We start from the raw sequence: 23931 nt of genomic DNA, 5'->3' as shown, positions 1-23931 counted from the left end.
GGGCTGGACATGGACAGAGAGCCCGGGATAGACAGGGCTGGACACGGACAGAGAGCCCGGGATGGACAGGGCGGGACATGGACAGAGAGCCCGGGGTGGACAGGGCTGGACATGGACAGAGAGCCCGGGGTGGACAGGGCTGGACATGGACAGAGAGCCCAGGATGGACAGGGCTGGACGTGGACAGAGAGCCCGGGATGGACAGGGCTGTATGTGGACAGAGAGCCCGGGATGGACAGGGCGGGACACGGACAGAGAGCCCGGGATGGACAGGGCTGGACATGGCCGGGATGGACTTGGACAGGGCTGGACATGGACAGAGAGCCCGGGATGGACAGGGCCGGGGAACAGGCTGGGCTGGGCTGAAGTGGGCCAAGGCTGGGAAAAGAGGCTGAGCTGAGCTGGGCTAGGCCAGGGTCGAGTGGGGCTGAGCTGAGCCTGGACAGTGCTGGGAGAAAGGGCTGAGCCGAGCTGGGCTAAGCAGGGCTGGGTGGGCCGGGCCAAGTTGGGCTAAGCAGGCACAGGCACAGCCTGGCTGATTCCACAGCTGGACCTGCCCAATTCCACAGCTGGACCTGCCCCATGGCACAGCCTGGCTGATTCCACAGCCGGACCCACCCTCGTGGGCAGCAGGACAGAGCAAACTGCCGCTCCCCGTGCTCACACCGCAGACTGGGAGAGCTCCAGGCGGGAACAGGGAGGAGATTTGGCCCCGTTCCATTCTGGGAGTGAGGCTGGACCCAAGCTGCTGCAGCAAGGACAGATCATACACTGCACATGTGAAATAACTGTTCTTTTTTTTCGTCAAGTAGTTGTCATTTTGTACAACGTGACACAGAACAGGTGCTTTGAGAAATGGGGGAAATTAAGGCATTTTGGTGTTAAAAGTTCATTCTAAATCCAAGATGGAATGAGCAGAAGGCAGCAACTGCTCACAGTTGTGTGATCTGCTCCATTTGCTGGATGTTCCTGTGCTCCTACACCCTTCTCTCTTTCTCACACCTTAAGGGATACCTTAAACCTTTGGGAAACTTCTGTCCTTACCTTTTTCCTACACCAGATGACAGAGCATTCCCGGTCCTGGCTGGTGCAAGCGCTGGAGCTGAAATCCGAGCTGCTCAGGCTTTCCCAAGAAGGGCTGGGGGAGTGTCTTGGGTTTTTAGCTTGGCTGCGTGGGTGTGCATAATGAACCGGAATTCTGCTGTGCTTGGCTACCTCGGGGACTCGTTTTAATCACCGGGCAAATGTGCTGTGTGTAGGAGAAATCCTTAATTTCATGACAGGAGCTGCATTGTGCTGGATGCCGGGCTGTGATTGGGAAATGTCCGTCGGTGGGAAGCGGGAGGCAGAGCTGGGGTGCGGGAACGATCCCGCCTCGCTGCTCGGGGTGCTCCGGGGGCGGCTCAGCGGGACGAGGAGGAGGAGGAGGGCTGGGGATGCTCGGCTTCGGGGCTCTGACAGCGCACCTGGGGAGGGCAGCGCCGCCTGCGCTCTGCCACGGTGGAGCACGGGCTCCCGAAATGGTTTGGGTGGGAAGGGGCCTGAAAGAGCATCCAGTGCCACCCCTGCCGTGGCAGGGACACCTCAAACTGTCCCGCATCGCTCCCAGCCCTGTCCGACCTGGCCTGGGACACCTGCAGGGGTAAGGCAGCCCCAGCTGCTCTGGGCACCTGTGCCAGGGCCTCAACACCATCGCAGCAAAGAATTTCTTCCTGAAATAAAATCTAACCCTCCCCTTTCTTAGTTTGAATCCATTCCCCCTTATCCTGTCAATTAAAACCTAAAGATCAGGGAGGGGGGTACGGAGTGGTGAATAGCTGGGGCTGAAGGAGAAGGAATGGTTTGGGAATGTGAGCAACAAACCTGCCAGAGCAGCCACGGGTGCCAAGGGAGAAGCATTTGGCTGAGGAAGGGAGTTTGTAAAGCTGCTACTGAAGGAAGTGTGAGAAGAAACGCTTGGAAAGGCTCTGCCTCGGTGATTTTCCAGCAGAGCCACACTGGCAGCAAGGCAGCTCCAAGCCCTCGGAGTTTAGAAGGCTGCTCTGATCCATCAGATGCACCTTTTCACCGTGGAATGGTTTGGGCTGGAGGAAATTGTAAAGATTATCTCTCTCTAATGCCCTGCCACAGACAGGGACATCTATTTGTTCCCCAAAAAAATCTCTGGTTACTGTGTGAGACAGCAAAAGTCTCCCCTGGGTCGTGGTCTTTGCCATCCTGAGATGTCAGGGTTTTATGTAAAGCACTCCTTCCCCTTTATGGAGCACCTGGGCAGACACAGACCCCCAGGGCCCCTTCCCCTGGCACAGGAGTATCTGTGAGCTCTCCATCAGCCCCTCTGGGTCGCCTGGAGCATTTGGGAGCCACGAGGTTGCCAAAGCAAGTTTGGTTCAGCTGCTGTTCCTTGACACCGTCTGTGGCTCCCTGTAAATCACTAACAGATAATAATTTCATACTCTGGCTCTGCGTATCCCCCGCCTGCTGAATAATTACCTTGTTTTGTGCGAGCCGTGAGAGGTTTTCACAGATAATTCATCCAGCAGGGAAAGGCAGCCAGATTTTGGGCTGGAGCACATTTTCTGGCCACCTGGCATTGCTGCACAGAGGTCTGCAGCTGCCTCCGGGGGGAAATGCTGTATCCAGGACAGCCAGGGCAGGGCGAGAAACCAAACCCAGATGAAATCCCAGCCGCCCTTCCTCGGAGAATAATTCAGCTTGGCAAACTCAGCCCACCCTGGGTTTCTGCATGTGTGGACAGATTGATCCCACAGATCTGGATGCTCTCTCTCACAGAGGAGCTGTTTCACTGGAAACAGAGCTCCTCCCAGAGCTGCTTGTGGTGGTGACCTCTGTGTTGCCTCGCTCCCCATGTCCTGTCTGGCCTGGGTTGGAGTCCAGCACAGAGCTGAGATCACCCCAAAGCTGCCATCCCCATCCCAGGGTTGGAGCCCAGCACAGCTCAGCTCAGCAGCTCCCAAACCACCCCACAGACTAAGGGGGAGATGGCGTTCTCAAGGTGGGTCCCAACCTCTCAGCTCCCACTCTGAACACTGCTCACTCCATTAAACATCAACCTCAGCTGATATTTCCCCACCAATTTATCAAATTTGGGGAGTTTCCTGCAAGGTGCCTCTCCCAAAGGAAACCTTAAATGCAGAGCTTTGCTTCCAATGAATAGCAGGGTTCAGAGTGCCTGTGCTTTGCTGTGCTCTGCAAAACTTGGAGCCACTCTGAGGTTTGGGTGTCCAGGGAAGTCTGGAGGTCACAGCTCAGCTGGGCTGGGAGCCAGAACCTACATCTGGCTCTGCAAACAGCAAACCTCCCTTCAGGTATGCACTTTCTTATTTTTTCCTTTTTCAAACATAATAAATAGATAGTTTTTTAAGTTCCCAGCCATCTGAACTACCCACGCTCAGGACTGTGATATGCCTAATGCCATGAATGCAGAATTTCAGTAAATGCTTCCTGGGGATACAAAACTTGCAGCTCTGTGTTCAGCAGCAAATTCAGGACATCACCTATCCAAGGGGAGCCTGAAAGTCACGGTTCCCTGAAAGTCAAAGCATGTTTTATTGACTGCAGTCAAGAGAATCAAAGGCCTGGAGACCTGGACTCCCACGGCATAAACCACATTATTCCTGTGCAGTGATCATTCCTCTCCCAGACACGAATTCCAGCCAGCCTCCCTGCTGGGAATGATTAAAGACCCTTCAACAATCAGCAAATTGTCAAATAAGCAGGTGAGCAAGTGAAAGAAAACAGGGGAATACAGTGACCTGCCACAGTGCTGAGAGCAGCTGTGTCACCTGGAGGGGAGTGCAGCCTGTGGTTTGCCGTACAAAATTGAGGTGCAGCCATGGGGATGTCCCTTCTCAACTATCAAAGCCCCATTTGGGGGAAGGTAGAGCCCGTGCAGATGCAGCTGCAAGTCAGGGATGGCATTTCCCTTCTTCAAGGTTCCCTTCCCAGCTGCCTGCTGTACCTGGGCTCTTGAACTGGGGAGCAGAGCCTGGCAGGGCCAGCAGCTCTCGCTGGGCTGCCCACTGCAGCTGCCAACCCAGCCCCTTGCCCAGGGTGGGCATCACCAGAATGGCACCAGAACCCCCAAACTGAACCTCAGAACTGTGCTGACCTGTGGCCTGGACACCCCAAGAACAGCACCAGACCCTCAGCTCAGGGTGAGGCTTCTCCATGGCTGCAAGGTTTTGGGGTGAAGCTCTGGAGCAAGAACAGATGGAAGGAGCGCGACAGCTCTGGAGGACCCCAACATTACCATCATATTTCAAAAGCTCTCATAGCTTCTCAGTGATGTCTCATGGGCAGCTCCATGCAGCACCGAGTCCTTCTTCACAGCACAGGCAAGAACCCCAGCTCTCTGGACCAGCTAACCCACTCCTTTATAGCACTCTTCCTTACTAGTCACAGGTGTGGCCTCTTAAGGGCAGGCCTGTTCCTAATCCTTGGTAGTTAGTACAGCTGCAACTCCTCAGGGGCAAGATTGCCTTCTGCACCATCTTTATTTTCTTACATTCTATCCCTCCACACCCCAAAACCCCCTGTGCACCCCACACACAAAAGGGTGGGAGACTACCAGGATCAGGCAGGGAGAACTGCCCAGCCTGTTTCAGTATCCCTGCGCTCTGATCCTGCTCTCCAGGATGGCTGGAGCCCAGAACGGGAGCCCAGCTGAGCCACAGCCAGGGTGCAAAGGGAGCAGCCCCAGCAGTGAAGGGGCCAGGCTGGTGGCACTGGCAAACCCCAGTGACAAAGATCCCACCGCAGCCGCAGCAGGCACTCGGGCAGTGGGGCACAGGGTGGAGGAGCCTTCCCCCACGCCAGGAATTCCTCATCTCAGCAGAAATCCCCGGGGTTGTTTGTGCTCCACCTCGGTGCGGGAAGAGCCGCTCCCCTGGCCCCGGGTGTCTGGGACTGGCTCTGAGAGCCAGCTGGCTCTGCCAGGTGGGACTGTCCCTCCCCAGGAGCCCCTGGGCTCCCACAGGACCGAGGAATCCAGGCTGGGGACAGGGTCTGTGTCCCTGGGGCACAGGGGCACAGCTGCAATTGAATCCCTCCTGTAGAAGCCATCCGTTATTTTTCCAGTGTCTTTATTGGCAAGCCCAGTGCTGAGCCCCCGTCCTGCCCTGCGTCCAGCACTGAATGGGGCTGTCCCACTGTGTCCCAGCTCCCTGATGGTTCCACGGAGGGGCCTGGTGCAGGGCTGAGCGCTGAGCATGCCGGGGTGGCTCAGGCCAGGATGGGGTAGGTGGCCTCAGTGGCCACCCCGCAGTTGTTGTCCTTCATGGCCATGAGGATGTAGCCGTCGTTGCCCCAGTATGTGGACCAGGAGTTCTTGATGAGCCAGTAGGTCTCTCCCTGCAGGACCCCGTAGCCCACGGCCAGCACGGCGTGGTCCAGAGATCCTGGAGTGTTGTCTGCAGGGAAGGACACAGGAGGGGTCACTGAAGGGCCCTCCTGTCTGGGGATGTCTGTCTGGGGAGCATCCTTGTCCAGGGAGACTCCCTTTACAGAGACCATTCCTTTCTGGAGACATCCCTGCCTGGACAAGATCCCTGCCCAGTAATCCCAGTCCAGACAGCAGCCCTGCTCCCAGGGCTACCCCCAGCACTACAGAGGACTTCAGGGCTCATCCTCTCCAACCCTCCCTTGACCAAAAGTGGTTCCCAGGTGCTGTGGCATCTCCCTGGGCACCCAGGGCCTGCCCTGCCCGAGTGCTGCCTGTCTCACCGCACTTGGGCTCGTAGTAGATGCCGTTGGAGTAGAAGGAGAAGCTCTTGTGCGAGGCGTCAATGCTGACGGCCACGGGGCCGTGCTTGTAGATGGCAGCTTTGACTGCTGTGATGTTGCCCGAGGTGACGTTGACGTAGCCCGTGATCTTGGCCAGCATCTCGGACTGGTTGTAGTGGCACAGGCCATTCTGCACAGCCAGGGGACACACGGTGTCACCAGGACCCCTGGGACCCCTCGCTGGGACCCTGCCCCCCGGCCTGACCCTGCGGATGCAGGCAGTGATCTGGAATTTGGGCTGCGAGAGCACCCTGGCTCTGACCCCGCTGTCCTCCCAAGCCCAGGGTGCTGGGGCTGTTTTCCCAGTTGCTCAAGGACACAGGGTGGGGAGCTGGCTCTGCACCCAAAGCCCCACAGGGCTGTTGCCTGCATCTTGCTGCCACGTCCCCATCCCCAGGCAGCTTTGCTCTGTCCCTGGTACCCCGGGGCATGGAGTGACTCATGGCACCACGCACAGGTGGAGGAGCCTTGTCCCTGTTTTGCAAGAAGAGAAACTGAGCAACACGGTGACAAAACAGCCTGGATGAGCCCTGGGGCTTGGCTTTGACAGTACTGTGAACCACAGAAGCCTGGTGCCTTGGGGACGAGGTGACATCTTCATCTCAAGAGCCTGTTAGTGCTCTGACTCACATCCAGGTGGGTCCCACCACGGCTTTAAAGCCCCAAGATGCTGGCAAGGCCACCAGGGACAAGGGCCTCCTCACCTGGCCCTTATAGGTACCGTAGGACTCGGTGCTGGCAATGCCCCCGTGCTTCTTGATCCACTCGTAGGCTCGCCACTCTTCGCCCCCGTCGCAGGCGAAGTTCCCAAAGCCCCAGGAGCAGTCAATGAGGACTTGCTGGGACAGGGGGGTCAGCACGCCGGTCTGCAGGGAGGACACAGCCCAGGGATGGGGACAGGCCCCCTGCAGGCTCCCATCCACACCGTGGGGCTCAGCCCCGCTCCCATCCCACACCATGGGGCTCAGCTCTGCTCCCATCCCACACTGTGGGGCTCAGCCCCGCTCCCATCCACACCGTGGGGCTCAGCCCCGCTCCCATCCCACACTGTGGGGCTCAGCCCCGCTCCCATCCACACCATGGGGCTCAGCCCCGCTCCCATCCCACACCATGGGGCTCAGCCCCGCTCCCATCCCACACCGTGGGGCTCAGCTCTGCTCCCATCCCACACTGTGGGGCTCAGCCCCGCTCCCATCCACACCGTGGGGCTCAGCCCCGCTCCCATCCCACACTGTGGGGCTCAGCCCCGCTCCCATCCACACCATGGGGCTCAGCCCCGCTCCCATCCCACACTGTGGGGCTCAGCCCCGCTCCCATCCACACCGTGGGGCTCAGCCCCGCTCCCATCCCACACTGTGGGGCTCAGCCCCGCTCCCATCCACACCATGGGGCTCAGCCCCGCTCCCATCCACACCATGGGGCTCAGCCCTGCTCCCATCCACACCGTGGGGCTCAGCCCCGCTCCCATCCACACCGTGGGGCTCAGCCCCACTCCCATCCCACACCGTGGGGCTCAGCCCCGCTCCCATCCACACCGTGGGGCTCAGCTCTGCTCCCATCCCACACCATGGGGCTCAGCTCTGCTCCCATCCACACCGTGGGGCTCAGCTCTGCTCCCATCCCACACCGTGGGGCTCAGCTCTGCTCCCATCCACACCGTGGGGCTCAGCTCTGCTCCCATCCCACACCGTGGGGCTCAGCCCCGCTCCCATCCACACCGTGGGGCTCAGCTCTGCTCCCATCCCACACCGTGGGGCTCAGCTCTGCTCCCATCCACACCGTGGGGCTCAGCTCTGCTCCCATCCCACACCGTGGGGCTCAGCCCCGCTCCCATCCACACCGTGGGGCTCAGCTCTGCTCCCATCCCACACCGTGGGGCTCAGCCCCGCTCCCATCCCACACTGTGGGGCTCAGCCCCGCTCCCATCCACACCGTGGGGCTCAGCTCTGCTCCCATCCCACACCGTGGGGCTCAGCCCCGCTCCCATCCCACACTGTGGGGCTCAGCCCCGCTCCCATCCACACCGTGGGGCTCAGCCCTGCTCCCATCCACACCGTGGGGCTCAGCTCTGCTCCCATCCACACCGTGGGGCTCAGCTCTGCTCCCATCCCACACCGTGGGGCTCAGCTCTGCTCCCATCCCACACCGTGGGGCTCAGCCCCGCTCCCATCCCACACTGTGGGGCTCAGCTCTGCTCCCATCCCACAGCGTGGGGCTCAGCCCCGCTCCCATCCACACCGTGGGGCTGAGCCCTGCTCCCACCTTGAGGAAGAGGGCTCCTTCCATGGCTCCCGTTGTGGCAAAGCTCCAGCACGACCCACAGACAGCCTGATCCTTCACGGGCGTGACAGCACCTGGGGCAGGGCAGGAGAAACTGAGTTGGCACCGAGGGATGGAGGCAGGTGGAAGGGAAACTGAGGCAGGAGTTGAGGTCCAGAGGCAGCACAGCCAGATCTCAGTGCTAACTGAGAAGGGAGGAAATGCACTAGCAAACCTGGGACCCCCACCCTTGGCTAGGGGCAAGCTCTGGGGGTGTCACTTCCAGCTGAAGGGGACATGGGTGAAGGCAGATGTTGCTTCAGATGTCACATTTGTCCCTAGGGCACCAGAGTGAATTCAGGGCCAAGTGCTGACCCAGCTGCTTTAGTCTTAGAAACACAGAATGGTTTCAGTTGGAAGGGACCTCAAACAGCATCTGGTTCCACCCCTGCCACGGGCACAGACACCTTCCACTGTCCCAGGTTGGCCTTGGACATCCTGGCCTTGGGCAGCCCTGGTTTCTCTGCACAGCCTGCTCCAGTGCCTCCCCAGCCTCACAGGGTGCACCCCAAGGACAGCCCAGTCCCACAGGCTCTCAGTGCAGTGATGGGGAGCAGGGGGCTCCGTGGCCCTGGTGCTCCCTGACCCACGCGTACCGTACATGCGCCAGTCCAGGCTCTCGGGGAGGATGATGCCGGCGTAGAGCTCGGTGGGGAAGGGCAGCCCGCGGTTGGGGGTCCCGCTGCGGCGGCGGCCCCGCAGCGCTGCCAGCTCCTGCGGCGTGCGGTCGGCCAGGTGGTTCAGGGACAGCGAGTAGGAGAGCGCGGCGCGGTTCCGCGAGTGCACAAACCTGCACACGGTGGGGACGGCACCAGCTGGGCCCGCCGCCGCCCCTCAGAGTGACAGCACCCCCAGAGGGTCCCTATCCCCCAGCCGTACCTCATGTTGTGCACGAAGATGCTCTGCCGGTGCTCCAGCTCCCGCGCGGAGCCGTAGCGCCGCCCCAGCCGCCGCCGGTACTCGTGGAAAACACGGTGAGCCCAAGGCTGGTGCTGGCCCACCAGGTCCTCCATGGGGTTTGCCAGTACGCGGTGCTCTGCCACCGAACCCGGCAGCACCCCACACTTGGTCTCTGGGGACCAAGGAGAGGGCCCTGTCAGCCCGAGCCCCACAGACGGGATGGGGGAACAAGGAGAGGCCCCTGTCAGCCCGAGCCCCACAGATGGGACGGGGAGCCCCTCCCTGGCTCACCATTGACGGGGAGGTCAAAGACGGAGGGCGGGTAGCTGTTGTCGAAGTCAGTGTAGGCAATTTCATACTTGTCGTAGTGGGAGCCCAGCAGGCTGTTGTACCCCCGCATCTCATAGTGCACGGGGGCCACCCCGCAGCTGGAGTTGGTCACCCACAGGGTGTAGACGTTCTTCTTCTGCGCCCAGCGGGTGACGTTCTGCCACACGGCGCAGTACCGGCCCTCGTAGTACTCCTCCCGCAGGAACTGGGGGGACACGGCCTCAGGGAGGGGACCCCAACCTCCCCCAGGCCGCCAGCCAGCCCCTTTGCACAGCCCAGTGCTCTCTGGCTGCATCCAGTGGCTCCATGGCTATTAGCGCACAGCCATGCGTGGGATGGAAACTGGGGGAAGGATATGGGGTGCAACACAGGGCAGACCCCCCCGTCTGGCTCAGCGGTGCCCTGGGGACACTCCACTGTGCACAGCAATCTGTGCACCCACAGCAGGGAGTCTGGCTGCACCATTTCTCCAAAAACCTGAAGAGATTTCAGGTTTTTCCTGCGTGTTTCCAAGCTCTCGCCACGCAGGCATGTGTCCAGCTCAGCGACAAGCTGCTGTCCCCGCTGCTCACGTGCTGTGCCCAGCCCTGGCGCAGGCTGGGGCCGGCAGGAGCTGAGCTGCCGTGCAGAGGCTTGCCCAAACCATGCTGAAATGCCAACGTTTGTGTGGGATGTGACACGTCCCAACACGGCTGCTGGGGCTGGGAAAGGAGCCAGGAGTGCGGCCCCGATGCGGGTGGGGAAGTGACCCTCCCTGCACCCCAGGCTGCGGGGCAGGTCCTGGCCAGCCCCAGCCCCCTGCAGGCCTCGGACAGAGAGGAGCTCTCCCAGCACCTCGTCCCAGAGCCCGGAGATGCTTTGGGAGGCAGGGCAGGTCTGGGCTCTGAGGATTCCCACCTTAAAGCCCCTCATGCTGGGGAAGACGCTCTGAGCAGTGACCACGTCCTCCTTGGAGCCGGGCAGCTGGAAGCACTTCCTGGTGTTCACCTCCTTCTCGGTCGTCTCTGGTGTGATCTTGTACCTCATGCCATAGGGCTTCACCGCTGCCAGCTGGTAGGTTATCACCTGCCCTGTGCCAGGCAAGGGGAAACTGAGGCACAGAGCCCTGCTGGTGCAGGGTGGGCGCAGCTGGGTGCCACCTCCTACCTCCGTAGTACTGGATCCGGCTCTTGTTCCCCGTCAGGTTGTACCAGGCTTCAAAGGGCTCCTCAATCTCGGCGTAGGGCAGCTTAATGACCCCTGCACAGGAGCCCCCGGCACAGGACACAGCTCAGCCCAAGCCTCAGCACCCTGGCATCCCTCCCTGAGCCCCACAGCTGACCAACAGTGCCCCAGGGGTGATGGGGCAGGAAGGGCACCCAGCTGAGGGAGCCTGCCCCGGTTTGCCCAAAGTCTGACCCGTGCTAAGCATCCTCTGCTCCCCCCCAGGGCTGGGGGTCCCCACCTTATGGGCAGGTAGTGGGGTCCCCTTACCTCGGACATGGTAGATGGAGCCGAACTGAGGGGGTGGGCGGGAGAGCCCATGGTCCTGTCCTGAAAGGCAGAGAGGGCAGGGTGAGGGGGCTCTGTGTGTGTCCCCCAGCTGAGATGGGGATGGGAGGCTGCCAGGACAGTGCCCCCCTTCCCTGCAGCCTGGGGCTTCCCTCCTTGGCCAAAAGAGCTTCCTGAGCTCATCCAAAGGCACATCCAAGGGACGCTGAGGCACGGACACCCTCCAGGGTCAGCGCCATGCCACAGCCTGCCGTGCCACTGCAGCAAGCCCTGCACTACTGCACCCCCAGGGAACCCCAGCTCCTGCGTGACTCTTGGGGTGACGCCCCAGTGTCACTCCCAACACTGGTGGCCCTGGCCTGGAATATTTCCACGGTGGGACCCAGCCAAGCTGTCCCCCCACACAGGGCATGTTTGAGGGGTGCCAGGGACCTTACCGGTCCTGCCTGGCGTCTTCCAGTGACCTCCCCAGCCTCCCCCCGGGCTCCCGGCTTGTGCAACCCGACGCCAACACAAGCGCTGGGAACGAGCCCTTCCCTCCCTCAGCATCTTCCTCCCTCCCTCCTCGCCGGGAGCGAGCGGCAGCACCTGCCCGGACCCAGACAGCGCCTGCCCCGCCCGGGAGGGCCGGGAGCAGCCCTGCCCCCGGCCCTGGGGAGGCGGGGACGGACAGACCCCCGGCTGCAGCCCCGGCTGTGCCATGGTGCCCACCACACGCCATCCCGGGGCACCCACCGGCAGCAGCGGCTGCAGCCGCCTCCCAGCCCTGCTGGGCTTTATCAGCAAAGGGGGGGGTCCCTTTGTCAGAAAGGGGGGGGTCCCACGGGGACACGGCCGCCACCTCTGTCCCCTCACACCTGGCTGTCCTGCCTGGTTGGGTTAAACCCCTTGGGTTAAAGCCTTAAATAAGTTTTATTTTCACTCCCCCAGCCCCACCAAGCCCTCAAGGCACCTGCCCTCTATGCCGCCCGTCTCAGCTGTGTCTTGGAGGAACTGCAAATTTTGGGGCCCAACCAACGAGCAGTAAAACCACTTCCCCAGACTCCAGCCTGCCCTGCAGTGCAGCGGGAGCGGATCTGGTGGGGTCCCCCCGCCTCCCTCCCCAGCGCCGGGCTGGGGTCCCACTCACCCCGGACGGCGACGCAGAGAGCCGAGAGCAGGAGCCAGCGGAGCGCCCCCATGCCAGCCCCGGCAGAGACCCCGATCCAGCGGAGCGCTCCCGTCCCGATCCCGGCTCCCGGCGGCTTTAAGCGAAACCCGCGGAGCCAATGCGGCGGCCGGGCCCTCCCCGGGGAGGGAAGGAGCCGGCACCGGGTGGTGCCTGCGGGGGACGGGCGCCCCGGGCTCGGCGTGTCCCGGCAGGGCCCCGCGGACGGGGATGGAGCAACGCGGGCGCGGGGGGTGCGGGGGGTGCGGGATGAGCCCCAGAGCGCCCCGAGCCGCATTCGGGGTGGGTGCAGGGATGGATGTGTGGGGCACCCCCAAGCCCGGCTTCCTTCCCTCTCAGGATGAGTCAGGAGGTGACAAGTTGAGGGCTAGCTACAGGACAAGGAGCAGGAGGAGGAGGAGGAAGGCTCTGGAGAGATGGGAAGGATCCCACTCCAGCTGTGAGGGAGGACAGTGTGGCAGAGCCGGGACAAAGCCAGCTCCAGGGGGCTCAGGCAGGGCTGGGGAGGCTCTGACAGGGTGCAGGGGGATCACTCCGGGTGCGGGGGGCTCAAACAGGGTGCAGGGGCACTCAGAGGTCTGCATGGTTTACCCCAATCCCAGAGCTCACTGAAGTTTGTGGCTTGGTGTGACCGATGACAAATCCTGGGGTCATCCCACCAGCAACTTTATGAGGACAAGGGGTAAATGAGGGGTTTGATGTCTAGGGGGCAATCCATGGACACAGGACTGGCTTGAGCCACATAGGAGCTGCACCCCATCTTGGGGGGACGTGTGGGACGCCCCTGGAACACAACCCAGAGCTACCTGCCGTTCCCTAGGCATGGTGGGCTGCTCACCGCCCCCGAGAGCCTGTGCCAGCAGGACGGGTGGCTCTGTGCGTGTCCTGCCACCAGACGGGCCCCTTGCTCCTGTCCTTGCAGGGCCACAGCGCTCTGTGCTCAGTTTGATGTCCCTTTGTTGTGCCCAGCCGGGGACGCTCCCTCGGGGGTCTCGGGGAGGCTGTGCCGGTTTGGGGATGGGCGGGGGTCTCGGGGAGGCTGTGCCAGGCTCTGGGGACGGGCGGGGGTCTCGGGGAGGCTGTGCCCGGTTTGGGGACGGGCGGGGGTCTCGGAGAGGCTGTGCCCGGTTTGGGGATGGGCGGGGGTCTCGGGGAGGCTGTGCCCGGTTTGGGGACGGGTGTGGGCGGCCCCGCCGCGGCACGGGCTGGACCCGCACATCGCCCGTGAATCCCCGCAGGCAGAGCCCGGCAATCCCCGCCGGTGTCTCCCGGTGCTGCTGGAGACCCGAGAGCCCCTGCCGCTGTTCCCGCCGTGGCTGCGGTGCCCGCGGCGGCCCGGGGGTGACCCGGAGGGCGATCCGCAGCGGCGGGGCCGGCTGGTACAATGAACCATTGCTGCGAGCGCGGGGAGGAAGGGGGGGCGAGGGGAGGGGAAGCTCTTGCTCGGCTGCCAGAGCCGAGCAGAGACAGGGGAAGCTCTCGGCCGGGCGCTCCCGCTCTCCCACGGCCGCCGCCCCCGCAGCCCCGGCGCGGCCCGAGCGGGGCTGCCCGGTGGTCCCGGAGGGAGCCCCGTGCGAGGGGAGGGGTCCATGCCGGCCGGACAGGAGCGCTGACGGCAGGAGGTACGTGTGCGCTGTGAGGGGCAGGGTGCGGGGCTCAGCCCTGTCACAGCGCGGGGGTCTCAATCCCCTGGCCCTGCGCTGCTGGGAGATGCCCCCTCCGTGTGCGGGGGTCCCGGGGGAGGCGGCCCCTGAGCTGGGGGACAGAGCCCCGCGACACTGGTGGGGACTGCTGGGGGGCTGCTCTCACTGTGCCCTCCCTGCTTCCCTGGGAACGCCCGGGGGTGGGAGGAGACCCCCGTCCTCACCATCCCGGGGGCAGCCGGTCAGCGGGGGCTGCGGGGCGGGTGTGAAGGTCCGGGGCACCCACCAGCTCCAGCTCACCGTCCCGGGGGCAGCAGGTCAGTGTGTGAAGGTCTGGGGGCTGCGGGGTGTGTGAGAAGGTCCGGGGCACCACCAGCCCCAGCTCACCATCCCGGCACTAACGGGGATTAACACCACGTCGGGGAGCCTGCGGAGCACATGGAGCCCTCACCGTGCGGGACCCGCAGGCTGGGGAGGGGACAGGACACACACACACACCTGTGCCCTCCGTCCCCGCAGGTGCCCGTGGGCTCCCAGCCCAGCCAGCGCTTTATTGCAGGCTGAGCTCTCGTGGCTGAGGCTGGGGGAGCTGCAGGGGCTCAGGCCCCGGCCGGGGCGGATGCTCCCCCCGGTCCCTGCAGCTCTGCTCCGTCCCTGATCCTTGGTGTGTCCCAAGGAGGGACAGGAACTCGCTGCTTCCTGCCCTGCACAATTCCCTCCCCACCCCGCTCCTCCCGGGACATTGTATTTGGAGCCCTGGCCGGCTCCCTCCCTCCGCCCCTGCAGCCCCTTGGATCCGGGAATTGCTCTTCTTCCAGCGGAAATCCTGCTTTCCCAGCCAGCGATGGGGCTGGAAGCCTGGGCAAGGGGGGCTCCCTCTGCACTGAGCAACTTGAGCCAGGGAGGGGGGCAGGGGACCCCTCTGCCGTGGGCCCTGTGGCTGACAGGTGGCCTTGCAGAGAAGATCAATTTGGGGGATGGCAAGTCCTTCAGTTTTCATCCCAGGGAATAGCCCTGCTTGTGGGCATGCAGGGGATGGGGGCCATCCCTCCGTGCACCCCTTGTTCTGGAGGAGCCTGCTCCCACTGGGAGCCACAGGGGCTCACCAGGCACTGGGTGAACTGGGAGGGCTGGAGCTGGAGCAGGGCTCCACTCCAGGTATCATCGGGGTGGCCTTGGGGCTGGGGGCAGTGGGGAAGGGGCAGGGACAGGCTGCCACCAGCCACAGAGCTGGAACAAGGAGCAGATGTGGGCTCCTGTCCCGTCCTCAGGTCTGTGGGGTCCTGGGCATGGGACGGTGACACAGCTCCAGGTCCTGTGTCCCAGTGATCCACCTTCCCCTTCTGCCCTGCAGCTGCCTCGTGCCCAGGTTTTCCTGCTGGGCCCAGGGAGCTCCAGAGCCACAGGGGGACAGAGGAACCTCGGTGGCACCAGGCTTGGCTGTGCAGCCCTCTCGGTTCCTCTTCCCAGGGAGCAGGAGCCGGGTCTGCACGGAGCAATGCAGGGTGTCAGTGTGGGACAAGACACGGAGGGATCCAGGACAGCCAGGGGGCTGCAGCCCTGCTGTCCTCCCTGCCTGACCCTCCCAGCTGTCACCATCCCCAGGGCACCAGGTCCTGCCTGTCCTGTGGGCCCTTGCTGGCCACAGCACCATCCTCTTCCTCCCCCCAGCCCACACCGTGCTCCTGCTGCTTCCTCTTCCCACTGCCTGGCTGCTGCGTGAGTTCCTCTGGCAGCCACCTCCTGCCCAGGGCGCCGTGGGCCCCTCAGCCCGGCAAATGCCACCATGGCTGTCCCCACGGCACGGGGTGTGGCATTCCCAGCACCCCACATGGCTCCATGTGGCTGCATCCCCCCAGAGCCTGACTTACCCCATGGTGCAGGGCAGGGAGGTGACCCCAGGGGTACCTCAGCACTCTGGGTGACATGTGGGGTGACAATGGGGTGCGCAAGGGACATTGTGCCCTGCCTAGCAGCTGGGGATGGGGCTGAGCTGCCCGGTGTCCCAGGGGCCCGGGGAACAGATGGAGGGGCAGCCGGGGCTGTGGCTGCTCCGTGCCCAGCCCTGCCCGGCGGGACAGGGGTGAGGAATTGGCCGGGGCTCAGCGCGGGCGGGACCTGGCAGCTCGGGAAGGGCTCAGCTGCCATCTGCTCCCCGGCTCCAGCAGCTCCTTTTGGGGAGAGCCGGAGCCAGGCACCGCCGTGCAGCCATCGGACACGGCACCAGCTGCGTCCCCTCCCCGTGGGCAGCGAGGGGATGGAGCCACCCCGGGGTGAGCTCGGGGGCTCTTGGGTGTGCAGGCAAGGGGAAGCCTGGGTGCCATGCTGCTGCACATCACCTAAACCCTCCATGGGGCACAGGGGGTTCCACTTGAATGGAAGGTGCTCCTTGCCATCCCTGTCCCTGCTGGCACCTGTGGCAGCTCCACTGCTTGGTCAGCGCTGAAATTCTGCAAAATGGGAAGTTTCTGAATGTGTAGAGGAGATGATTCCCACCCAGGGGGGACAGGGTTTGTGAGAGCCAGGGTTGCTCATCAGTTTAAATAGCCACTAATTATCAGGAATAAAACCCCCAACCAGCCGAGTTTCCTCAGATTTGGCAACGCTGCCCTGTTGGCAACGGCTGCAGCCTTGCCACACCACCAGTGTGGAAAGCAGTGATGGAAGGGGAGAGCTGGGCTCTTTCCACCCCTACTGAGAGAGAAGAAAGGGAATCAATAACCATGATTGGGAAAACCTGCCTGAAACATCTCATCCACCCCAAACCTTTGTCTCCTCCTGCTCCTGGAGTGCAGAGGGCAGGACACCTTCCTGCTGCTTCCCTCTGCTCTCAGCTGGAGACAGAGCCATGCTGCAGACTGGTGTGTGTGGTTGTCCAGCCGCCAGGGCAATAACAGGGCTGGGGATGGACGTCTCCATACAGCCGTGACAGGAGAGGTCTGATTTCCCCCTCCTCCTCCTCTGTGACACCTTCTCTCTCCCCACATGTGGCCGGAAGAGCCTGTGCTGACCACAGCGATGTGAGCGGGGACCTCGCTCCCCAAAACACCCACACCCACCAAGCAGGGGCTGTGGGGATGGGGACGTTTTGGGGTCTGGCTCCCCTTCAGCCTTGGGACACACATGGCCTGAAAGGACGTGAGCAGTGTGGTGAGGACGCAGTGAGAGAAAAACCCACTGGAGGATGTGGTTTCAGCCCACACCGGGGTGTTGCAGCCCTCGGAGGAATGCTGCAGCTTTGTGGGGGTGTTGCAGATCATGCAGATCATTTTAGCTCATGCAGGGGGGTTGCAGCCTGTGAAGGGCTGTTGTAGCCCGTGCAGGGGTGTTGTGGCTCGTGCAGGGGTATCACAGCCTGTGCACGGTGCTTCGGTCTGTGCAGGGTGTGGTAACTCAGGCAGGGGTGTTACAGCCATGCAAGGGGTGTTGCAGCCCGTGCCGTTGGTGTTGCACTCCGTGTAGAGGTGTTGTAGCCCATAGCAGGGGTGTTGCATCCTGTCATGGGGTGTTTCAATCTATTCAGGGGTATTATAGCCCTTGGTAGAAGTGTTTCAGCATGTGCAGGGGTGCAGCAGCCCTGGAAGAGGTGCTTCAGCCCATGCAGAGGTGTTGCAGCCTGTACAGGGGGATTTTATCCCATGGAGGGGTGTTACAGCCCGTGGCAAGGGTGTTCGAACCCCTGCGAGGGTGTTGCCCCCACCTGATGCCCTCCCTGGTGTCCACAGGCGACTCTTCTCCTCCCTGGAGTGCCATGGAGCAGCTGGAGTGACCAGAGGAGCCGTCGCAGTGAGTGGGGCCGCCGTGGAGCACCCACGGGTGCCATCGTGGGGTCCCCCGGGCAGCACAGCCCTCCTGCAGCAGTGCCACTGGCCCACGGGGACCCCGCGTCCCCCTGCTGTCCAGTGCGCCAGCTGGGGGGTGGCAGGGTGCCCCAGGGCCTCTCCATGTGCGCACTGGCCCCGTGTGTGCCCCTGCCAGGGGGGCGCGGGGCTCACGGACCCTCTGTCCCACAGGCGGTGCCCAGGATGGGCTGCGTGCCCTGCAAAGAGAGGGGGGCTGGCAAGGGGCAGGCGGGGGGCGAGGGGGGCTCCCTGCAGCCCCCTGCCTCCCAGTACGACCCCGACCCCACGCAGCCGGGGGCCATCTTCACCCGCATCCCCGACTTCAACAACTTCCAGGGGCCGGCGCTGCCCTCGGGCCCGTCCTTTGCGGAGCCCGGGGCCTTCCCCTGCGGCGGGCTGCAGGCGCGGAGCGGCGCGCTCTCAGGTCAGCGGGCGGCTCGGCAGGGAGGCAGGCAGGCAGGGAGGGGCGTCCTGCCCTGCCCGGGGTCACCGCCGTCCCCTCCGTGTGCCGCAGGCGGCGGGGTGACACTCTTCATCGCCCTGTACGACTACGAGGCCAGGACGGAGGATGACTTGACATTCCAGAAAGGGGAGAAATTCCACATCATCAACAACACGTGAGCCCCCCGCACCTCCTGCCACCCCAGCACCTCCCCGCCACCCCGGGGAGGGGCCTTGGTGCCCCGGGTAGCCCCCCAGGAGCCAGGCTGGGGACCCAGGCGGTGTCTGGGCTCCATCACCCAGCGCCAGGGCCAGGGCCGTGAGCTGGGTGCTCTCAGCAGAGATGGGTGACGGGGAGCAGGGTCCGGGGTGCTGCGTGCAGGGTGGGGATGCACACGGTGGCGGGTCTGTCTGTCTGTCTGTCTGTCCCTCCTCCTCCACGTTCTCTTGTTTCCCTCCCCAGGGAGGGGGACTGGTGGGAGGCCAGGTCGCTGAGCTCGGGAGCCACGGGCTACATCCCCAGCAACTACGTGGCCCCTGTGGACTCCATCCAGGCGGAAGAGTGAGTAGTGGGGACAAGGGAGGGAGACACACCCCAACCCCACCTGCCCCGGGCCCAGGGTCCCTGTGAGCCCCGGCAGTGCTCAGTGCTGGCACGGGGGTTCCGTGGTCCCCTCCTGGCGCTGAGCCCCCTCACTGTGGCAGGTGGTACTTTGGGAAGATCGGGCGCAAGGACGCGGAGCGGCAGCTCCTGTGCCACGGCAACTCCAGGGGCACCTTCCTCATCCGGGAGAGCGAGACCACCAAAGGTACAGGGGCAGGGCTGGGGGCACCAGGGGCTGTGCCCCGTGTCCCTCCCTGACCCGTGTCCCACGCAGGTGCCTACTCCCTCTCCATCCGGGACTGGGATGAGGCCAAGGGAGACCACGTCAAGCACTATAAGATTCGGAAGCTGGACAGTGGGGGGTACTACATCACCACCCGTGCCCAGTTCAGCACTGTCCAGCAGCTGGTCCAGCACTATATAGGTAGGGTGGGGTGAGGGGCACAAGCGGGGCAATAGGAGGGGTAGGGAAAGCTCAGAAGACCCTTTGGTAAGAGATGGGGCTGAGGGGGTTGAGCTGGGGAAGGAGGGGACTGTTATGTTGGTGGCATTAGGGGGTCCCTGAGTGTCCCCTTTTCCATGCCCAGGGTGCAGTGAGTTCCCGTTGTCTCTGGTGGGTGGGCATGACCCTGGGTGCAGCTGGGGGGACTGGGGGTCCAGCCCAGCCGAGGGGGTGCAGAGCTGTCCCTGGGGCAGGTGGAGGGGCTGCATTTCTGTGCTGGGGGTGAGTGGGTGACACAGGAGCCTCGGTGGTGTCTGGGGCGGTGGGAGGGGAGCAGAGGGCTGGGGGTGATGGGTGATCCAGGAGCCTCGGTGGTGTCTGGGGCGGTGGGAGGGGAGCAGAGGGTGGGGGCTCCGTGCCCACTCTGACTCCTGTCCCCTCCCTGCTCCCGTGCTGCAGAGCGGGCGGCTGGGCTGTGCTGCCGCCTGGCTGTGCCGTGCCACAAGGGAACCCCCAAACTGGCCGACCTCTCAGTCAAAACCAAAGACGTGTGGGAGATCCCCCGCGAGTCCCTCAGCTCCTCAAGAAGCTGGGGAATGGGCAGTTCGGGGAAGTCTGGATGGTAGGGCCTGGTGGGCAAGCCAGGCAAGAGGCAGGGGGGACGTGGGGGTACCCCAGGCCTGGCGCCCCACTGGGAAAAGCTCGTGCCTGCCAGGACAGGCTGAGAGACACCGATTTGCTGGCATGAGGAATTATCCCATGTCCTGCTCTGGGTTCACATGGGTCCCTCAGGATGCCCCATGTCACCTCTGCATGGGCAAGCAGACCCCCACTGCAGATGGGACCACAGCACCAGGCCAGGGGGTCCCACCTTCGTCATCCTCTTCCTCCGGCATCATCTGCTTCCTCCACTCATGCATGCTGCCTTCATCCCATCACATCCCCTCCCTCCTCTTCCCTGCCTGCCCCCATCCCCTGCAGAGTACAATGACGGGTTGTGCCATCTGCTCACCCACCCGTGCCCTGCCGTGAAGCCCCAGACCCTGGGATTAGCTAAGGACGCCTGGGAGATAGCTCGGGAATCCGTCACCCTGGACAGGAAACTTGGCATGGGATGTTTCGGAGACGTGTGGATGGGTAAGGCTGGCCCGGCCGGCCAGGGCTGGGGAGCACAGCAGGCAGGAGAAGCTTCCTTCTGTCCTGGCCGGGAGCACCACAGGTGCCAGGAGGTACCTGCTTGTGTGGGGGAGATTGAAACTGGCACAGAATCCACGAAGGGTTTGGGAATGGGGTGAGGTTGGTACGGGGGTGAGGGGAACTCCTTGTCCTGGGTGGGATGCAGTGGGATCACAGTCCCTGCCCAGGGATCCCTGCCTTGCCCTGCCCTGATTCCTTATCCATCCATCCATCCATCCATCCATCCATCCATCCATCCATCCATCCATCCATCCATCCATCCACTCACACAGGCATGCACGCACACAGCTCTCCATCACACAGCCCTCTGTCCTGGGCTGGCTGTCCCCTGGGCTCACGGTGACTCTGCGTCCCCAATGCAGGGACGTGGAATGGCACCACCAAGGTGGCAGTGAAGACGCTGAAGCCAGGGACCATGTCCCCCGAGGCCTTCCTGGAGGAGGCCCAGATCATGAAGCGGCTGCGGCACGACAAGCTGGTGCAGCTCTACGCCGTGGTGTCGGAGGAGCCCATCTACATCGTCACCGAGTTCATGAGCCAGGGTCAGCGGGGGCACTGCCTGGAGGGCTCACAGGGAGGGCACCCCTGGGTCTGGGGGTCTTTGACAGACTCCTTCTGCCTGCAGGCAGCCTGTTGGATTTCCTCAAGGACGGGGACGGGCGCTACCTGAAGCTGCCCCAGCTGGTGGACATGGCTGCCCAGGTACGGGGCCTGGTGCAGGGTGGGGGGCGCCCGGGCTGTGCTGGGGTCTCCACTGCTCTGTAGCCCCAGATTGGGGCAGGTGCCCAATCAGATTGGACATGGCTGCCCAGGTACGGGGGCTGCTGCAGGGTGGGGGCGCCCTGGGGTGTCCTGGGGATCTCCAGTGCTCCGTCCCCCCAGATTGCGGCGGGCATGGCGTACATCGAGCGCATGAACTACATCCACCGGGACCTGCGTGCTGCCAACATCCTGGTGGGAGACAACCTCGTCTGCAAGATCGCTGACTTCGGCCTCGCGCGCCTCATCGAGGACGATGAGTACACGGCTCGGCAGGGTGGGAGCACCCGCAGTGTCCCCTGCTGTGTCCCCTAGCCTGGAGATGGCCCTCCCGGGGCTGGGTGACCGGGGCTTGGATGCCCCAAGTTATGGTGTGCCAGGGAACGGGGTGATGGACACCCCAAATTTATGGGTGTCCCAGGGAATGGGTACCCCCAGGGACAGGTGCCCAGGGTGTGGGTATTTTGGATGATGGATGTCCCAGGTGATGGGAACCCCAGGGGCAGGGTATCCCCAATGCCTTGGGTGCTGGGTGTCCCATGTGTGAGCTGCCCCAGGCACGGGGTGCCCCTAGAGCAGGGTGCCCCCCATTCAGGGTACCCCGGGGGCAGGACACCCTCAGCAGGGGCAGTTCAGGCGATGGCACCTCTGGTGTGGGATGTCCAGGTGTGGGCTGTCCCCAGAGGTGAGTGCACCAGGTGCAGGGTGCTCTGGGTGCAGGTGCAGCCCAGCCATGGCTCACCTGTGTCCCATTGCAGGTGCCAAGTTCCCCATCAAGTGGACGGCTCCGGAGGCTGCGCTTTTTGGGAGGTTCACCATCAAGTCGGATGTCTGGTCCTTTGGCATCCTCCTGACAGAGCTGGTGACCAAAGGCCGCGTGCCCTACCCAGGTACGGCCCCTGGGGCAGGTGCACCCCCGGGGTGGGCCGGGCAGGGCACAGACAGGGGCTGACCTCCTCAGCAAGGCTCCTCCCATGCCTCAGTTTCCCCCTCAGAGGGACCAGTGCTGAACTGGGCTCCCACCCAAACCCCAGGACAGTGCCGCTGTGTGCCTCAGTTTCCCCCTCAGCTCTGGCATGTCCGAGGTGGTGCTGTTGCTGAGCCCAGGGTCCTTGTCCCGCAGGGATGAACAACCGCGAGGTGCTGGAGCAGGTGGAGCGGGGGTACCGCATGCAGTGCCCGGGGAGCTGCCCCCCTTCCCTGCACGAGCTGATGGTGCAGTGCTGGCGCAGGGAGCCCGAGGAGCGCCCCACCTTCGAGTACCTCCAGTCCTTCCTCGAGGACTATTTCACAGCCACCGAGCCCCAGTACCAGCCCGGGGACAACCAGTGACCTGCTGCTGGCGCTGCCGGGAGCCTCCGGGGTGGCTTTGGGGGAATCTTTCTTTCTTTAGAGGTGGTTGCTTCCTTTGTCTGTGCTCAGGGCGGGCACAGGGCTTTGCACAAGGATGCTGGACTCAGAGAGAAGACAAACCTGTGTGCCCCAGCCGCCCTACCCCAGTCCCTTTACTGCCTTCACACCCAGCTTGGAACCTGAGGAGGGCTTTGGCTGCAGGGGGGACTGTGGGGAGCCCTGTGAACCCCCCGGACACCCCCAGACCCACAGAGGGCAAGGGGAGCTCCCCCTGCCGCCCCAATCTCTTCTGGGAGCACAGCTGGGGGGTTCAGCCCCCCAAGTCCCGGCACCGACCTGTGCGAGGTCATCTCAGCCCTCCCTCCCCGGTGTCTCCTTTAATTTATGAGATTTTATATGCCTCCCCCAAGCAGCCATCGACCCCCCCAAGGGCTCCCAGTGCTCGGGGGACCCCCTTGTCCCCCATCTCTCTGCTTTGTGGTAGAGCCACGTCCTGAAAGCCAAACGCCCACCGTGCCTGCCCTGGGGCCGGGGGGACACGGGGAGTGCTGGGGGCCCAGCAGGCGGGGGGCAGCTCTGCTCCTCCTGCCCCGTGGGGCAGACGAGGGTACGGCATGGGGCAGCCCCAGCTCGGCTCTGCCCTCTGCAGCAGGAATCGCGGGGTCCGGGGGGGTGTCGGTGTGAATGGAGGGTGCCCCCTGCCCGCTGCCCCTCCACGCACCCCCGTTTGGAGTCCTGTGCCCCATGGCCAGTAACGCCCCCGCCCCCAGGGCCGGGCTGTGGGTGGGCAGTGCCATGGCGAGAGGGAAGGGCAGGGATTTGTTGTTTATTTTTTTTAATGAAGTCTGTAAATACAGAAAAATCAAACCTTTCTAACAAACTGGGGCAGCCCGGGTCCTTCTGCCCCTGCCCCAGGAGGGCAAAAGCCCTGGGGGTGCTCAGAGCTGGGGGCAACGCTGAGTTACAGGGTTTGGGGTGGGGGCACCCATCCCGGGGGCAGGGGGCTCCCAGGAGCCAAGCCAGGACTGAGGGATGCCCCCTTGCCCCCTCCAGCCCCAGGGCACAGGTCTGGGAGCTCCTCCAAGGGGGGAGCAGAGAAATCCCCCTGCCCAAGGGCCATGTGGGGAGGGACACACCAGCTTCCTTGTGAATAAAAGCCTGGAGAGCTGGGTTGGGAAGCGTTGGGGTTTGCAAAGCTGCCCCCATGCAGGAGGGGACTGTCCCTCCTGCCAGCTGTGGCAGGGAGGGCTCCTGTGCTGGCAGCCTGGGGAGGAAGGGGTTAATTTTCCTTGCAGCTTGGTCTCCCCAGCAGGGCCCAGCTGTGCCGGTGATGAATTCCTCAGCACCGATGGGGAGGAGGGACTGGCCCCCACCCCAGCCAGGGGGCTCAGGCTATGGGGAAAATGCATGTGGGGAGGGGGGCAGGGGTTTGGGGACATAGCAGGGGCTGTGGGGATATGCTGAGGGGTCTGGGGACATACCAGGAGTCTCGGGGCATGCCACCATCCCTGGGTACCGCCAGGCATCTTCACACCTCCTACAAGGGCGTTTGATGCACATGGTGGTGGAGAGGAGCAGGGCTGGACGTGCCCCTGCTGCCCCAGCCCTGGGGAAGGGCCAGGCCCAGCCAGGAGGGT

At 63.6% G+C, this 23931-nt stretch overlaps 2 protein-coding genes across 3 annotated transcripts; one reads left to right on the top strand and one right to left on the bottom strand.

Annotated features, from left to right (window-relative positions):
- Positions 1-5088: 5088 nt before the first annotated feature.
- Positions 5089-12096, bottom strand: LOC134430049 (digestive cysteine proteinase 1-like). The gene is made up of 11 exons (XM_063177521.1): positions 11975-12096; positions 10828-10887; positions 10501-10593; positions 10252-10424; positions 9316-9559; positions 9004-9196; positions 8721-8914; positions 8068-8159; positions 6510-6671; positions 5746-5935; positions 5089-5432 (listed from the first exon to the last, which is right to left on the bottom strand). Exons 1-11 carry the CDS (start codon positions 12024-12026, stop codon positions 5245-5247), a joined length of 1641 nt encoding a protein of 546 aa, XP_063033591.1. The 5' UTR covers positions 12027-12096; the 3' UTR covers positions 5089-5244.
- Positions 12097-13549: 1453 nt separating this feature from the next.
- FGR (FGR proto-oncogene, Src family tyrosine kinase) lies at positions 13550-23174 on the top strand. 2 transcript variants are annotated; one of them, XM_063177283.1, is made up of 13 exons: positions 13550-13635; positions 17382-17442; positions 17670-17922; positions 18013-18115; positions 18403-18501; positions 18645-18748; positions 18818-18967; positions 19967-20122; positions 20545-20724; positions 20808-20884; positions 21065-21218; positions 21700-21831; positions 22065-23174. In XM_063177283.1, exons 3-13 carry the CDS (start codon positions 17682-17684, stop codon positions 22271-22273), a joined length of 1605 nt encoding a protein of 534 aa, XP_063033353.1. In that variant the 5' UTR covers positions 13550-13635; positions 17382-17442; positions 17670-17681; the 3' UTR covers positions 22274-23174. The 2 variants fall into 2 exon arrangements, with proteins under 2 accessions (XP_063033353.1, XP_063033354.1); XM_063177284.1 differs by lacking the exon at positions 19967-20122.
- Positions 23175-23931: the final 757 nt, after the last annotated feature.

This window comes from Melospiza melodia, chromosome 27, assembly GCF_035770615.1.
Source record: "Melospiza melodia melodia isolate bMelMel2 chromosome 27, bMelMel2.pri, whole genome shotgun sequence".
Taxonomy (NCBI): Eukaryota; Metazoa; Chordata; class Aves; order Passeriformes; family Passerellidae; genus Melospiza; species Melospiza melodia.
The sequence above is the reverse complement of the archived record's forward strand: the minus strand, read 5'-3'. Positions and strand labels throughout refer to the sequence as shown.